Source organism: Condylura cristata, unplaced genomic scaffold, assembly GCF_000260355.1.
Source record: "Condylura cristata isolate star-nosed mole 26May11 unplaced genomic scaffold, ConCri1.0 scaffold00001, whole genome shotgun sequence".
Taxonomy (NCBI): domain Eukaryota; kingdom Metazoa; phylum Chordata; class Mammalia; order Eulipotyphla; family Talpidae; genus Condylura; species Condylura cristata.
Window position 1 is genome coordinate 9,020,905 of NW_004567102.1, and position 17,143 is coordinate 9,038,047.

Consider the following 17,143-nt stretch of genomic DNA (forward strand, 5'->3'; position numbering starts at 1 on the left):
ACAGCCACTCATCCTGAACATCTACTACAGAGTTAGTTTCCTTCTCAGTGAGTGCCTGATGTGGAAGGCAGTCTTACTCTGTCTTTCAAGACCGCCTTAAGGAACTCTTCTGGGGTTCTCATTCTATACTCTCTAATGCCTCAGATGTAAAGAGAAGTATGACCTGGAAAGAGGCCAACCAGGTAACCCCCTGATGGCTCAGGGGGTTAAATCACAGCACTATGAAGTTATCTGCCACCACTGCAGTACAAGTTCAATGCCCAGGTAGGGAGGTGACCCACATGGTGCATCCAGAACCCAAGGATGGCACGGGGGTGGAAGGGATCAGGAAAGCCTGGGTCCTTTTCCTAGCTGAAGAAACCTCAGTGTACCTTGGTCTAGTCCCCACGGAGAATACCTATCACAGATCACAAACCCATCACTCCCTGGTCTAGCTCCACCTACTTGCCACACTCCTTGCAGGGGAAGATGGTGGTGGGGTCTGTTTCGCCACTGGTGGTGCTGTGTGAGGGTGAGCTCTTCACGGAGCAGTACCCGCTCTGGGCACTACCGGGCTTCTGCTTCCCAGAGGGCACAACACCTCGGGCTTTGGTCACCTGGTTGGTGCCACCGTGGATACGGGCATGGCCGTTCAGTGCCTGTCGGGAGCTGAACACCTGGGGAAGAAAGGGAGTGACATGACATCTACAGTCCTGAAAAGGAAATTAGGGTTATTAGTTACTCAGTGGCAAAACATGACATATTAGAAACAAGTGTCTAATGACAGAGCACAGGGGTTTTATACATGCCAATTTTGGGCAGATGTCTCAGAGAATAGAGATCAAATACCACAACCACAAACGCTTGCCAATAAAAAGTCCCATGGCTGTTAAGATCAGAAGACAGGCAACACAGCAGGGGATCAAGGGCAAAGTCACTGTGTGGAGGCCAGGAGACTGAGGCTACACCCACTGCCTCTACCTGGGGGTCTGTGGACCCTTGTCCTCTCACCCTTATTTTTACTATTTATAAAAGGAGAGAGGGGTTAGATCAGTTTTTGAAATTTTTTTAAGCCAGAAATTATTCTTCCACCCCATTCAGGGCTACATTTCTTCCCCCCCCCCCCCCCCGAGATTTAGGCAAGGAAAAAACCAACACAATAATTTCCTCTGTGGTTTTAAAAGTCATTAAAAAAAAAATCCATCCTGCTGAGCATTTCTGACTGGGAAAGTAAGATGATTTCCCACTCAGTAAGGAATTTACTGTATACCAAACATGGCCTTGAGGAAGCACCCAGTTTCTAAAGAAAATACAGAAATACTGTCATTTAAAGTCACATCTTAGTCACCTCGAGTGGAAGCCCTCTATACAAAATGGCAATGAGTGGGGTGTCCAGGCCATCAGTCATCAAGGACAGCAACAAGCCAGCAACATCTTACGTTCTCTTCAAAGCTAATGCAATATGTATAGAATCTTTTTTCTTTCTACTTTTTCATTTTTTCTTACATGTAAATCAAATTCATCTCTGCTTCAGGATCTAAATATTTCAAAGATGGCTCTCTTCATCTAAGAGAAAGACTTACTAAAGAGCATCCAAAACACTCTGGAAAAAGAGTATTGTCCTATGTAACGGACAAGCAAGTTAAGCACTAACCTGACTAAAACAGGACTTCCAGTGAAAAGGGCAACATTCTTATTTTTTGAGTAATATGTTTAGCACGTGCCTATACAGGTGTGCCCGGTTTTAAGAAACCCGTTAGGGTAAAGTTCAACAATTCAGACTCATCAGGGGTCAGTAGGGGCTGAGAGTCTAAAGTAAACAACTTATAAAATGTCCTTTATCATAAACAGGGAGCCTTCAACAAGGCCAGGGCAGAGTCAAGGAGGCCTTCCTTTAATGCTAAGGACCAGCAAAGAGTGAATTCCTTTTATTTTGACCAAAGGATGCTTTAAATGGACTGGAATACCAGGTTAAGTAATTACTCCCTTTCAGTCATTTACTAAATCTCCCTGCCCCCTCAAAAAAAGGAATTTAAAATAAATTTTTTATAACTCAATCTTTTAACAATATTCTCAGGGTTCAAATTACAGTTGACCTTTGAACAACACAGATTTGAACTATGTAGGTCTGCTTACAATCAGATTTCCCTGGGAACAGACAATGAAAACTTACAGGATGGATAAATATTTGTTTATGTCATCCCATCACAAAGCTTCCAGTCAACAATGGGGTATTATAAGTTAAGTTTTGGGATCCAAGTTTTACATGGATCTGCAACGTGGAGAAGGGTCGGGGCCCTTCACCCCCAGGTTATTCAAGGGACACCTTATGGAATACTTTATTCAGGGACACTTTATGGAATGTGAAATACTTTATGGAACATGCAATGCAAAACCTTCCAGACAGGTAAAAACCGCAGGCAGTGGGGGCAAGGGATTATGTGAGGGGAGAGACAATCCCTCTCTGTGGGCTCCCCGAGAACAGTCAGATGTGTGTCTACAGGGCACAAACTGATTGATGTGACACAGTCCACAGGAGCCAAGAGGCTGCTGCCCGAGGGCAGGGACTCTCTGTGGCCTTCCAGTATGCAGCCAAGTGCCTGGCACATCACACTCCAGAAATATCGATGAGTAAGTAAGGGGAATGAAAGAAAGAGAACCACACCACATGGACTCCCTACTGCCAAACCTTCATGACTGGAAGTGCACCCTAAAGCATTCTAAAACGCAATGTCTCTTAAAGCCAGGCACAGTCGTATGGCCCCCACTAGCCCTGGATCCCCAGAGGACGCAAAGACACTTACAGCCCCGCAGTTGGGCATTTCACAGATGAAGGAGCCTGAGGGCTGGCAGAGGGCCTGCAGGGGCGGCCCTTCGGTGGGAGCCAGGACAGGCCCTGGGGGAGGCTCTGGGGACTTCGGCACTTCACTCTCCTCTTCTCTAGTGGATTTTCTATCTTCTTCAGGGTCCTCCTCCTCCTCCTCTAACTCTTCTTCTTCTTCACTTGTCTGGTGTTAAGGCAATAAAAGCAAAAGGGGGAAGTCCCCAAATGGCATTTTTAGTTGATGAACAGAACCCACAGGCCAGGAGAGGAGAGGAGGGCTGTGCTGGCCTTCTGTCTAAGGAGTGGTGACAGACCTCAGGGGAGGCACAGTCTAAAGGCTTGGCCACTTGGAGTTTTGAGGTTCAGGGAGCCCCCTGCCTCCTCTGGGTTCCCTTATCACTTACATAAAAATGTGCTAAGACTAGGTGGAGACACTTCCATATGCAGAGCTGACCCACCCCTCCATGTTGGAGATAGGTAGACCTTGACACTGAAGGAAAGGCAGGCCGACTGGCTTGTAGGCCTCTCATTGCAGAAATACCCCTGGAGATGGGCTAAAGGCCTATCGTGATTGGTTTTCCAGACCTTATAACACATTTCCATGTGAGATGACTGACACGTCAGATCTGACCCAAGGCCTGAGGCCTTGGGATATGGTACATCCAGATGTGCTCCTGTTCTGCTCATGTCCACACAGAATGACAAAGGAAATCAAAATAAACTTTGAAAAGGAGAGAAAATAGAAGAAGCTGTTTCCTTTTATTCAGTGTTTGCTTCTTGTACCTGAACATGGACTTGGAGAAATGCCTTCCAGAGGCATTTTATGAAAAAGAAAAAAATTTTTTAATCACCCTTTAAAAAAAATTATTTATTTATTTACGTGTACAGAACTGGGGTATAGGCCAGAGGTGCAGGGGTGGTTAGAGGATTCACCAGAGTCTTAGTGGGGAGCAGAACAGGTAGACTGATGAAGTATACTACTGAGGGAAGCAGTGGGCAAGACAGGAGAGGTCTGCCGTGCCATGTGGGTCACCTCTGGGGCTGGGGATTGAATTTACACTGAAGCGGTGGTGGCCAGCTTTGTAGTGCTGTGCTTTAACCCACTATGCCACCAGGGAGGGCCAAGGAAATTATTTTCTATGAATAATTATTCACTCTGCTACCATATCCTTTACCAAACAGGCTGTGAACAGTCCTCCCATTCTAAAGATAAGGAAACAAGGAAATGGCCTCATGCAGCTAACCCTGACACTTGCTCCTTCCGGCTCTCTGCACACCCATAATGGAAGCACGTGGGCTCAGTCTGGTTTACGCCAGACAGTGCTGTAACTCAGGGTGAGTCCATGAATCGTACAACCCAGAAATGAGAATTTCCAAGAAGCATAAAGATTTCTGGGAGTAGTGGTATCCAGAAGCCACAAGTTCCTCTCCAGGTTAGGGAAAAGACAAAGTCAATACATAGAGGGCACTGAACATTCCCCTCACTGATTCAGGATTACCTGTACTCAGAATCATGTTCATGCATACTGGAGACAGACACTGTATCAACAGGGCCGATTTAAGAAAGTACCCAGCTCCAGTAGGTTAATTTGGACGGAATCAGTAATGATTACATTTGCTGAATGACTTCAGTGAATGCAGATGCAGACGTAATACATTTTACAGAGTGATTTGTGATATAAATTGCAGGTTTCTTAGTAATACAGAATGTATAGGCTGACTTCACTTAAGTGGTCTTATTCTCATGTGAATCTACCATCTTTCAATTTCAAGGAGTTTTAAGAAAAATCATATTCATGTCAAACTCTAAGGGTTCCCTCCATTCCTTTATAGAACTGGAAGCTTGTGGTCTCAAATATCAGTTATTAAGTAGACCATGGCCTACAACTTGGCATTGACAATAAATTATACAATAACTTTTAATAACAACAGCATCTGGTATTTGTTATAATTATAGTTTTCTTACAATGCTATTCTTTAGCTTAAAAATTTAGAAGAAATGCTCCAGATAGCCACAAAATTATAGATTACAGTACACAGTACATACTGTACTATGATTATGTCTGTCTCAGGAATTTAGCTAGCTTTTATTTTAATTGGCAATCTATGTATGTTCACAAAATGATTTATTATCAAGGTCTATGGCTCACCAAAGTGACTAAGAGATACAAAGATAGGACAAAGATCCTAACATGTAGAACTCTGTAACAACATGTTGGCCACTTTATGATGTATTGTGAAATAAAACATTCAGTAATACTCCCAGATTGGTAGAAGGTGGGCAAATACAGGTTGGGGAGCTGGTTACAGACGTAACATGCTGCTCCAAACCTTGAGTGTCCACCATATGCATTTCTGGAAAAAGAGATTTTATTTCTCAGACATACAAACTGCATTCATATCATAAGAAATTTGTAAATGAAAATACAAATGACCAACAACACACCTTATACTTAAAACACAAATCTGAGTTTCACAGTCACTAACGATGATGAGGACAACATAGAATGCCTGCTATGAATCAGGCATTACACACACACGTAATCTAAATACATTTCTAGCATAAATTTTCTTTTTAAGCAAAGCAGGTAACTACCTAGAGAACCATTTTCCCAAAGGTCACAGAGCTGGTTAAGAAGTTGAACTGAGATTTAAAACCTGTATTCTATGATGGCCCTGCGTGAATGTCCACATCTCCCACAGCACACAATCTTAAACTTTTCAAAACCACTGGAACTAACTGCCTGAAAATGTCAAAGGGAAAGTGGATGTTCCTCAAGCCCCTTGTCAGTGGACCGTGACACAGGTTAACCAGGGTGCACAGGCCAGGGGTGAGTGTTTCTTTTGTCCTGCTGTCTTCCTAGAGTCAGTTGACTGCCTCAATTGGTTTCTTGAATTGTGCTGAGCTTTGGTCACTGCCAGACCCACAGATTTTCCCTGAGTAGGATCGTGAGTGTGGACAGGGGACAGGAAGCTCTTCCTACCAACTTAAGAGAACACATGTTGGCCCCCTTCTTCCTGTTGTGATCACCTCAGTACTGATGAGTGAGGGAGTAGCTCTGTTGACCTTCTGGCTCTCCAAAGAGTAGTCATTCCTCACAAACTCTCCTTTTCTCCTCCCTAAAGTCCCTGATCTTCCAAGAGGGTGTTCCATCTGTGGGAAATGGAACCTGTGGCTTTAAGAAAACATTGAGGATACGTGACCAGGAGACTGGCCCCAGGGATCCCAGCAGGACTGAAGGGCAGAGGACAGGACGCCCTGTCCTGGGACTGTGCCCTTTGCACCCTTCCCAGTCCTCATGAGCTCCATTTCTCACCTGTTTGGCAAGCTCTCCTCAGGAGGCTGAGTGTGCCTTTAGAGTGCCTAGAAGGGAGCTGTGGGTGCCATGCTGGCCTTTAATCAAGACTTTCTTGTTTTTATGGTCCTGAGTCATCTCAGCATATAGCTTTTGTTCTCTCTAAGCATACAGGTTACCACGGTGTACATGCTCCTGACACAGCCTAATTTTGGCCCCTGGTGAATAAGCCCAAGAAGGTGTGCCCCCCCCCACCCCCCGGCCATCTGGTCGCAATTCTCTCTATAGTCTGAGGCTGTACGCTGGCCGGGACCTTCTGACTCAACATATCCAAAGTACCCCGGCAGAAGATGGCAGACCTGCCTCTTGTGGTAGCGTTTCTTTAGCAGTACTCCTTTGCTCAGAACACCCAGGTCTGGCGTCTACCCCCAGGGACTTCACAGAGGGATTGCACAGCTGTGCCCCAGAATGACGCCTACCCTAGGAACGATGTACTCTTTCACTCACCAAATGTTCATTGAGTGCCAACCAGCAGGTACTGTCAGTCACTGGTGACTGAGGTAACACCTAAGCCTAAGAGATACCCATTGCCCTGGGAAACCACGCTGATTTCTGCCCTCTTCCAAAACATGTGCTAGGCCAGAACAGAGGTCGGAACACACCAGAATTGGAAGAGACTTTCCAAATCATTTAAACCATTTGTCCCATTTTATATGTCAACAAGCCTACCAGTCAGGTTTCCAGGTCTCCAAGACCAGGATTTGTTGTGCTTCCTTGTTTAGCATCTATTCTACTCATTTGCTCTGTGTGATCTTGGGCAAGTCCCTTCCCCTCTCCAGGCTTCAATTTTCTGCCTGTGGAATGTGGAATGGTGGTGCCGGATGAGAGGGCATCACTAAGTTTCTAAGATTTTCTGGTCTTCCTTTCATATATCTTTTAAATACTATTGGGGTTCATGGTCAGCTTTCCATTTGTGTATGCTGTCTCTTTCAATTAGCATATGTGCTGGGGGTGGAGGGAACTGGGGCAGGGCAGAGAAAAGACAGCTAACACCTCTGGGTCAGTCATAGCATTACATATATATTGCTGTTTGCATTGTAGGAGTTTGCTTTTAGTTGACTGAGCCAGAGGAGGCAACACTGTTTTTTTAAACATCAGGCAATAGATGAGCAAAAGGCAATTTTGATGTAAAACCATTATTATTTAAATCAATCAAACAAAAGTTTTGGATATAGAATACTGCCATCTCTAAAAGAAAGAATGGAAACATCATTCTATTCTGCAGATGTCTTTATATTTGGACTATGTATGTGCATAAATTTCATAGATAAGCTCAATTCTTAGCTAGGAACTTGGGTGATGAAGATCAAGCACTTTTACATCTTTCTTTGAGAACTGCATGTGACTGCTCTTAAATATTATACAAGGGATTGAGGCCCAGTCAACACTCTCAACAGCCATTTGGTATGAGGCTGTTAAGTGAGTTAGGGTTTGTAAAGTGCCTAGCACAAAACCTGGTACGTAGACAAGGTTGTGCAAATACCTGTTAAAGCAATAACCCAACTACGTGCTAACACAATGGAGCATAGCTGGGAGGTAAAGTATAACTGCTAATATTCACACCCCTCATGAATTCCAAACACGCCCCCTGATGGCAACAGAGGCGGATTGTCAATAATTTGTTGTAAGATGAGTAATTCTGACATGCAGATACATAGTAAGTAATGTTTTCCTCAGAGTGTAAAGGAACTTTCCCCTGACTATGGACGCCGAGAAGAGTGTTAACCACGAGGATGAAAGAGGTAGTAATTACCAAAGCCACACATAAGGGGTTCAGAGAAGATTCTGATCTTGTTATATCTTTAGTAAATACTTAATCTTAATATGCAGACTGTGGATCGTCTGGAAATGAAGGAAATCAATATTGGGGGAAATATTGAAGTGAAGATTGGAATAATCTATAGCCTGCTAACCAGCTCCTCAATAACTGAGTTCCTGCCCTATCTGGAGGTCAAAGTTCTTCGTTGCTCATGCTTTTTGGCAGTTGTGGTCAAATCTGAGGGCTCTTTCATCTTTTTAAGGCACAAACGTTCTCCGGTTATCTGTGATGTGGAAGATCAAGAAGGGCTGTCCCTGGGGGTCAGGTGGTCACTCCTTTATAAGCCACCCAAGTCAAGGCTGGAGCATCCTGGCTTAACTCTCCTGGTCCTTACCTGCCTTGGAACACAGGCCAGCCCTCACCTCAAGTGGAACTGAGCTACAGGTCAGATCCACAGTCACCTGCCCCGTGTCTAGCCATACCAGAAAGTCGAGGCCAGAATCCCACCAGGGAACACCTCTGACACCCACTCATGCTGCCACTGCGGCAGCAAAGCCAAACCAAACACCAGCCACTTACTAACCTGGGTGTGGCGTGGGAGTGGGGCCAGCATAAGCAGCGACTTAGCTTCACTCACCACACAATCGTCAATGATTTCCGCGAGGCGTGTCCGGTGTTTCCGCCCTAACCGCATGATTTTTTTCCACGTGTAGTAGTATTCCACGCACTGTGCCACCGTCTTAGACTTCACCTGCCGGGAAAGCCATGCCGAGATCAGCTCCAGCAGCGGGCAGTATGCAAAGCAGCATGTTTTTGCAAAAATGTGATTCTGTCATAGGTAATAGGCTTAGGCAGTTCAATGAAAAATTGAACAGCCTCTTGCCTGCGCCTGGTCCCCATCCATCCGGTTCTTGCTCCCCACCCTGCTACACAGCTGGCCACTCGTATTCATTTCTTGGGTCTTATTCCAGAATGTCCTAACACATAGACCAACAAATGTGAAAATAGATCCCTTTCCAATTTTTCCTCACAAAAGGTGGAATAATCTATGTATTATTGTTTTGCAACTTGATTTTTTTTCCATGTGCAAATCTGGAGATATTTTCAGTCAATGCACAGAGAGCTTTTTTTTTTAAACCCATAATGTAGCCTGCTTTTTTCCACTTAATGTGCGTGAATATGTTTGGCTGTCTGACTTGCTGACTTTCAAAATCTACTGGAGAAAAATGTTCCTTAATAATCGAACATTATGATGCAAGAGCTTAGTTTTTACAGGAAACCAACCTGCCTTGTTTACCACCCCCAAAAGCAAAGACAGATTATTTTAAAGAGAAAGAATTCCTTTGTTTAGTTCATATATCACTAAGTTCAAGGTAGGGTTCAACCACGTGTGTTTTCTAGAGGCAGATAAAAGGCTGGCTGTACCTTTGGGGGTGGGGTGGGCACATGGTCACCTACATGGTCAGAGGAGGAGAACATCCCAGAAGTCCTGTCTCCCCAGGCTGTCTCTCATGTCCACTTGCAATTTTGAAGCTCTCTACTAGAATCGCCCAGGGAGTAAGGAATGGCCTATGAAGCTATTGTTTAAGAACCTGCATGGCTGGTAAGCACGAGATGCAGGGACCATCATCTGTCACCAAGGAGTGGGACCTTGACATGAGGGCTGGGGCAGGTGGGGAACTCAAGAAAGACTGCAGCTGCTAGCTGGCATCTGGGCAGCTAAGAGGGAGGTGGCCCCCAAGGCAGGCAAGGCGGGAGTGAATACAGACTGGGAGACAAGGCAAATTGGAGAAAACACCCATCTATTCTGATTCTTGTCCAGGTAAGATCCCGGGTTAAGAATGGGTGACCTGCTCCCAGGACAACAATGAGGGCCTCTGGCCTAGTCTGGAGCCAGTGCAAGCTGTCACAGGGGGCCTGGAGTAAGCATTGGACTTCATATGACTCCATCCTTCACCTGTTTACTGAAATGCTTTGAATCATTTTAACTTTGGGCCTAACCTACCTCTCAGCCAATTAATGCCTATTAAGTGTATTTATCTGCTGGATATAATACTACTGCATCTATGGGAAGCGTTGTATTTTATTCTGAAGTACTGGTAAGCATGACATCTTATGAGTGGGGGCTCAGTACCAGGAACTCTGCCACTGGCTGTGGGGAAGAAATGTATCCTTGCTTCACCAATTTCTCAGAAAAAATATCTGTCAGAAATACCATAGATCTGTCAAATATACATGAAATAAAGCATGCAAGTTGTGAACCAGAAGCCCTGGTTCTATTTATTCTGATGGAGTTAATAAATTATGCATTTTTATTAAGATGTAAACAACCCCTCACTACTGCCATGTCCAAATAATCTATGTTCCTCTTCCCCACGGGCCCCAACCTGGAGGTCATGTCACCCCATAACAAATGCCATCTATCACCACTGAAGGGTGGAAGACATCCTTTTCTTAGGAGAAGATTAAACCAGTAATTGAATATTTCTATACATCTTTAGGTATACAATTTCCCCTACTGAAAATGAATAATGGGAACAAGCATGCTTACCATCTTCTGTACAAAAATAAAGTCTTTGCTGTAAGTGGCCAGTGCTTTATTAAACAGTTTTCTTTCTAGGGAGGTCCATTTGTCCGAACCTGTAACAAAATACAAACTTCTTAAGAACAGCTCACAGTTCTCTCCACTTTTAGTTGCTGGTTCATTTACAAAATACGAAGTTTAGCAAGTGATGCAATACACATCAAACTCCCTTTAGAACAAAAAGTCAGTATAATTTTTAGCAGCTCTGACACCTGGGTTTAAATCCCAGTTACAGCCTTCACCTTGGCATGCCTAAACCTGAGACTCTATCTTATTATTGATGAATGGGAATTATTCTAGCTGTGCCACCTCCACAGATTTCTGTGAAGGCTAAAGATACACACAAAAAGTGCTTCACTCAATAAGTGGAAAATAGTGGGGGTTCAGGGGCCCTCCCTGGCAGCACAGCGGGTTAAAGCACAGAACTAAGAAGCTAAAACCACTTCAGCATGAGTTCGATCCTCACCCGGAGGTGACCCACATGGCACGGCAGACCTCTCCCGACCCGCCCACTGCTCCCCTCAGCAGTGTACTTCGTTGATCTGCTTGTTCTGCTCCCCACTCTGTCTCTGGTGAATCCTCTCACTGCTCTGCCTCTCTGGCCTGTACCCCAGTTCCGTATGTATAAATAAATAAATCTTAAAAAAAAGTTTAATTAAAAAAAGAAAATAGTGGGGGTTCAACAAATTTTAGTTATGGTTTTGCAAGTAATAACAATGTTCTTAAGATGTGGGGAGTCACAATCAAGTGGGGAGACAAACCAGTAGGTCTGTATTCAAGGTGATGAGTGCAATGAGGAAGGTGGAGGTCAGGAGCCAGTGAGCATAAAGGAGGACTTCACACTCAGCTTATAGCACCAGGCAGCTGGGAAGGCTTCCAGGTGGAGAAACACCTGAGTTATAAAGGATACAGGAGCAAATCAGGCAAGGAGGAAATGAATGGGAATTCTGGGGAGAGAAAAATGTGCCATGTCAGAGGCAAGCAGTGGAGCGATGCATTTTATTCATTCATTAATCCACTCAACAGACACCTAAGGTGTCTGCTACATGCAAGATGCTAAGGGCAAAAAGTCCAACTTCTCTAAAAAAAGTAAAATAGTATCATTGCTTACTGTTCACTTTAAAACAAAGAGCTATTTATTCATTTCTATTTCTATAAGGAAAAAACCAACGTATTTAGGTGCTTACTATATGGACGTTCTAAGCCCTTCACAGATATGTCATTTGATTCTGCCAACAATCCTGCAGACTGGCATTACTGTTCCACATTTTTTAGCTGAGAAAATAAAGGTGCTCAAAGAATGAGCAATCATCCAGTATGATTGCTAGAAGGTTCCAGTATGGAACCTTCTGGAAGAGTGTGGAGAGCTGAGGAGACCCAGTTCTGCTGACCAGTGAGTGAGGCCTTGCAGTGCCAGGCTGGTGCATCTGCTCTGCTGGCTAAAGTTTGCTGTTCCTCTCAGCAGGAGAGCAGATCATCATAGAGAATAGTGGTGGCCTATTGTGAGGCACAAAACAAGGGCTATTTCTAAGGGGGGTTCCACAGTAGCTGCTTCATAGCTCATTCTTCTGGTGTTTTGAATTCTCTCCATCTCTGATTCTTTGACTGGTATGTGGCTGAGATTTTGATACTTCTCCACTTCTCCGAGTTGTAATCCCTCAAACCATAGTATTTTCCCATCCAGCCAGGAATAACTGAAAGTTTCCATCTTGCTATGGTTGACTAACACAGGAAACTGGAATTGTTTCCTCCCTTGGAAGGTTCAGACAGAATTAGTGAATCAGGTGGAAGGTGGAGGTAGACAGTCTAGAATCCTTGAAAGAGTAGGTGACTTCTTGATGGGTCCTTAAGCCAAGAGTGCTGGCTCCAGACTCCACAGCTGGGCTGGTTCAGACCTCTGAAAACGCAAGGCCAACACCTGATTGTAAGTTTATTTCTACTCCCAGAACGAAAGTAGTTTTTCAATGAATCCTCAAAGGAAGGAAACATTTCCATAGGCACAGACATCTCTACTGGTGAACAGGAAGAAGGGGGTTTGGGAGTTCGGGGTGGATGTGAGCAGAAGTGGATAAGATCATTCTGCTCAGCATTCAATGTTCTGGGTTTGGTTCCCATATGCTCTCCTTACTCGGAGCAGAGACAGAAAGAGAAAGCCAGAGAGGACTAACCAATGAGGTGACCAAAGAGTAGTCACAGTTCCCTTTAGGCATGAACCAGAATAGCAAAGGAGCGGTCTGAAAGATGATGGAAGACAATCCCATCACAGATGAGTCCCTGTCTGCAGCAGGTCGAGCCTGCAGCTCCAGGAAATCAGGGAGCATTTTGCTGTTGAAAGTCCTCAACTAGATCAATGGGAACAGTTTCCACCCTCAGACAGAGCATGCCGTTTCCTGGAGTGCAGCTTATGCAGCCTTCCCAGGCCAGCAGCCTGAACTTAGGACACACTTTCATCCCACACCAGCTCAGCACTGCTCACACACAGCAGCGTTAGGGTACTAGGTCTATTCTGGAGACGCATGTCCCTTCATGCTCCCAAATGGCTTGCTAGCTGGGGCCCCACAGGAGCTTTTCATGGACTGTGATGAGGGATCCCAAGCCTCTGTGATCAGTTTTGAGTCTCCCCAAATCCCAGAGCGTTCATTTAGCACCACCAACTCTGGCTGGGAAGCTGCACACTCCTGCTTTCCTCCTGGTGCTCTTCTCCCACTCCAAGGCTGTCGGTGCAGGGGGTGTGTGCTCAGCGAGCAAAGATGCCTCCTTGAATTAGTCCTAGGCTCTGTGCTTTCTTGCAAGTGACAGTACTGTCTATGTGTCTGCTCAACAAGGGTGTCTGAAGCAAGAAGCAGGGTCGGTAAAGTGAGCCTGTCACAAGCGCACACTGGAACAGGCTCCATCTTTACTGCCTGACCGCTGCATTACCCACAGGCCTGAGACCACTGCATTGCCTACAGGCCTGAGACTCCACCCCAAGCTCCCAGCCTGAATTTCCAGGCCCAAGTCTCATATACAGAAATAACACCGAGCTGCTTGTCCCAAACAATAGGATCACTGCTGTGACAAGAAAGAGGAGGGACTTTTTTTAGTCTGGGTGCAAAGGTTCTGCCATTTCTTTTGTGGTGCTAGGCTAGTTTACTTCTCTGAGTCTGTTTTCTCTGGGTCACACAGGGATTCCGACAGTCACCCTGCCACTGGTATGAAGTAAGTGCACAGTGAATGTCAGATCTTAATTGTAACTTAGAGAGCAGATTCCATGTCGAGACAGGCTGTCCACCACTGATGTGATGTCGATGGTTCTCGTTCACCTTCCTTGTTCTGAGTGTGGATGATCACACCCCCTTAAACTCCACGCTCCTCAGAATTCCCAGTCTTCCATCCTCAACCCCTGAGTTACAAGGAAAGAAAGCTCCAGGCGGTTCTGCTTCCTGAGTCTCAGTCTCACCAGGGCACGCTCCTCATTCTTAGACAGGGTTCTAAGCCAGCCCTTCTTGCACTCTGCATCTTGGACAAAGTCCAGGATAAAATGTTGCCTCCAAGCCCTCCTTTCCCTCTGCCCTTCCTTTCTCTCCAGGATCCCTGCTGTCCACTCAGCATGCACACAGGGTTAGTGGGCTGCTGACGCCTCAGCGCTCATTTGTTCTACCTGGGGATTCCTGGCTATTGGGCTATTATCAGCAGGGGCCCTTAACAAGACGATTAAGGCTAATTACAAAGAGCCTAATTAGCTGGATGAAACGGGTGCTGGAATTGTATCCACAGGAAAAATGTTCCGAGCTTCTGTTGCTGGGAGACGGGCTCTGGACCGTGCCTAAATTTGGGGCAATGCAAAGTGAACCCAGGCAATTCAAAAGTGGCATGGAGGGATGAGACAAAGCTTGAGTACAGAAGCTCATGAAGAGGGCCTTTTTGTCTTCCAGATTTAAAAAAACTTTTACTGATGCTGTTACTACAGTTATACAAGACACATCATTGTAGAAAAACTGTGGACTGTTTTTAGTTCAGGTTATCACTCCTCTAAATGGTTTTCCATGATGGGTGGAGGCTGAGTAAATTTTTAGGAGGGCAGGGTGAAGCATCCTGCTGCCAGAGTTCCCTCTGAAGGTGAAAGGAAGGGAGGCCTCCATCTACATCCAGAACTTGAACTTGTCCACTAAGCCTTTTCTTTCCAAGTGCTGTCAGGCAAAACAAGAGTTCAGTTCCTGCCCTTGAGGGGACCACTACCAGGCAGAGACATGGGCTCAGCATGCCTGGCAAATGATATCACGGCTGTGTTTCTTGCGAAGTATTCTCTTGAGTGTGTAATTCTGTCTCATCAAACTGGGGCAGCTGCCAAGACAGAGGCCAGGCCTCTCCCAACCAAATGGGTATTGATTTCCTCCAGGTCTTCCTCATCTCTGCAATTAGGTCGGAGTTCCATGACCCAAGGAGCAATTGGCTGTGCTCACTGACCCACAGTGGCATAGCCGAACCCTTGCCAAGAAGCCCAGGGCCTTTTCCGACTCTCCTCCATGCCCATCTGCAGACACCAGCAGTCCAGTCAAATGCGAACGATGGCACAGGGGCACAGGTCTCCTAATTAATTGCAACCACAAGTCCTCCTGGTCCTGACTCCTGACGTTCAAGTCTTCCCCACCCAGTGCCAATGCTAACTAGGGGCCTCTGCAAACAAATGTTACTACCCAAGCCTGGGTGGAGGGGGAGAGGACTTAACTGTGCACCTTGGGGTCCTGTAACACCCCTTCCTCTGGGGCTCTCCTCAGAGCTCTTCTGATTTTGGCGAACAGCCCCAAGATCTGGGTGAGCTGCCCACCTTTTCTGGGCACCAGCATTGGTCATTTTTTCCTTTTCTTACTAAATTTCTTGGGAGGGGGTGGAATGGGAAGGTCATGAGTAAGTAAAGTGATTTCCATAGTCCTGTGCCTCTGTTTTCCCCAAACTTGCAGCCTCCCTCTCTGAGTCCAGTCTTCCTGTCTTTCCTCCAGGGCATGGACAAATCCAGGAAACTTGATCCTTCTCTTGAGATAACGTGGAGTCTGAGAGTGCATTTTCAGGACCAAGTATCGAGGTGCAATGACAATGGCCACAGCCAGAGCCAGAGCCCAAAGGAAACGCTAAAGACAGTGTCTCTTTTGAGTATGGAATTGAGTTCACATTCCTACTGGAGTGCAACCTGGTGGAGCCCGAAACAAGGGCCAGGGCATGAGCCTGAGAATCACTGATACCCTGGAGTCAAACTGGAAGATGAGACGGTGGCTGAAAGCTGGGGCACACGATGGGGCAAGCTCGGTGGTCTCCCTGGTGGCTTGGAAGGGAACTGTTACAGAGGTGGATCATGTCATACTTTCGAGATCAGTGAACTCTGCCTATTTTGTTCATAATTCTAGAAGATTCTCTGAGGCCCAACCTGTGAGCACTTCCTAAAGAAGGCAAATGACTAACAGATGGAGGTGAGCACCTTTTTCTTGGTGACAATAAGCAGGATACCTCAGCTCTACCTCTCTTGCTTCCAAGACTTGAAGAAAATTCCAGGAGGCAACAGAGCCCTTCCTGGTCTGCTTGTGGGAGAAGGGGTCAGGGAATGGGAAATGGAGGAGCTAGGTATCCACAACCTCAACTATCATTTTAGCAGAGTTTAGGGTACCCTCTAATTTCAAAGTTCTTGGTATTATTTTAGTGTTTTTATTTTATATTGACTGGGATAGGGGGTAGCTTCTGGTCAGTCTATATTTCCAGCTTTTTCTGTCATGATACATATAAGAATATTTGTTTGGCACACTGGGAAGAACTGGAGGGGATCTGGGCTGCTCACAGCTGGAGTTGACCCATACAGAGGAACCCGACACCACAGCCACCCTGAAGGTCAAGGGAAGCTGCACCTCAGAGCAGATGATTGGAAAATGCCTTCTGGTCTACCCACTGCTTCACCCACGATGCAAAGAAGCTTCAGATAGGCTCCTGGAGGCTGGGCAGACTGTTAGGGTTTAACATGCAGCAGATGACACTGGGAATTAAGAAAGTATTGAATTGTTTCCATGGCAGATCAGGGAGGACTCCCACATCTTTCCACCCACAGTCAGGGCAGACACAATGATGCAGCAAATGATGGTGATATTAACAAGAAACTGGCTCCTGAGGCCACTGATTAAATGATGCATTTCTCATCCCACACGTCCATCTTGTGCCTGCATCTTTGCAGTAGTGGCCTGTGATTACAGGCAGGCATCTTGGACTTGCTGTGCTCACGTGGGGGTTCCTGACGCCTTTCCACCTGTGACGACAGGCAAAAGGGCTGGCTCAGAAGAAGAGCCACCGTAAGTGACGCAAACTGGGGTGGAAGTAGGTAGTCCACTGAAAATGCTCCAGCCTGCACCTTGGGACCAGCCACTTGGAACTAGGACTGGAAAAGCTATTTCCAGGTCCCAAACCCACTATTTAGCACCCACCTGTGGAGGGTCTGTCCACAGCACCAAAGACACCTCCAATTGGCTAACAATGCAAGGGCACCAAAGGGTTTGGTCCCCTTTGAGATGCAAAACCAAGGTAGGTTTGTGGAGACGCTCAGAATGGAGGTGTGCACCATTAAACGGAAATAAAAACTCAGACTTCACTCTCCTTTGTCACTTCTTAGACACACCTCAATCTGT

At 45.9% G+C, this 17,143-nt stretch overlaps 1 protein-coding gene across 1 annotated transcript in view; it reads right to left on the reverse strand.

The window, feature by feature from the left end:
* The window catches only part of TRERF1 (transcriptional regulating factor 1), a 203,745-nt gene that overhangs the window by 6,457 nt on the left and 180,145 nt on the right, over positions 1-17,143 (reverse strand). The window contains exons 14-17 of the mRNA XM_004673482.2: positions 10,470-10,558; positions 8,556-8,669; positions 2,784-2,987; positions 445-656 (exon numbers count right to left, since the gene is read on the reverse strand). Of these exons, the coding sequence (XP_004673539.1) occupies positions 445-656; positions 2,784-2,987; positions 8,556-8,669; positions 10,470-10,558 (619 nt within the window). The remainder of the gene's footprint in view (positions 1-444; positions 657-2,783; positions 2,988-8,555; positions 8,670-10,469; positions 10,559-17,143) is intronic.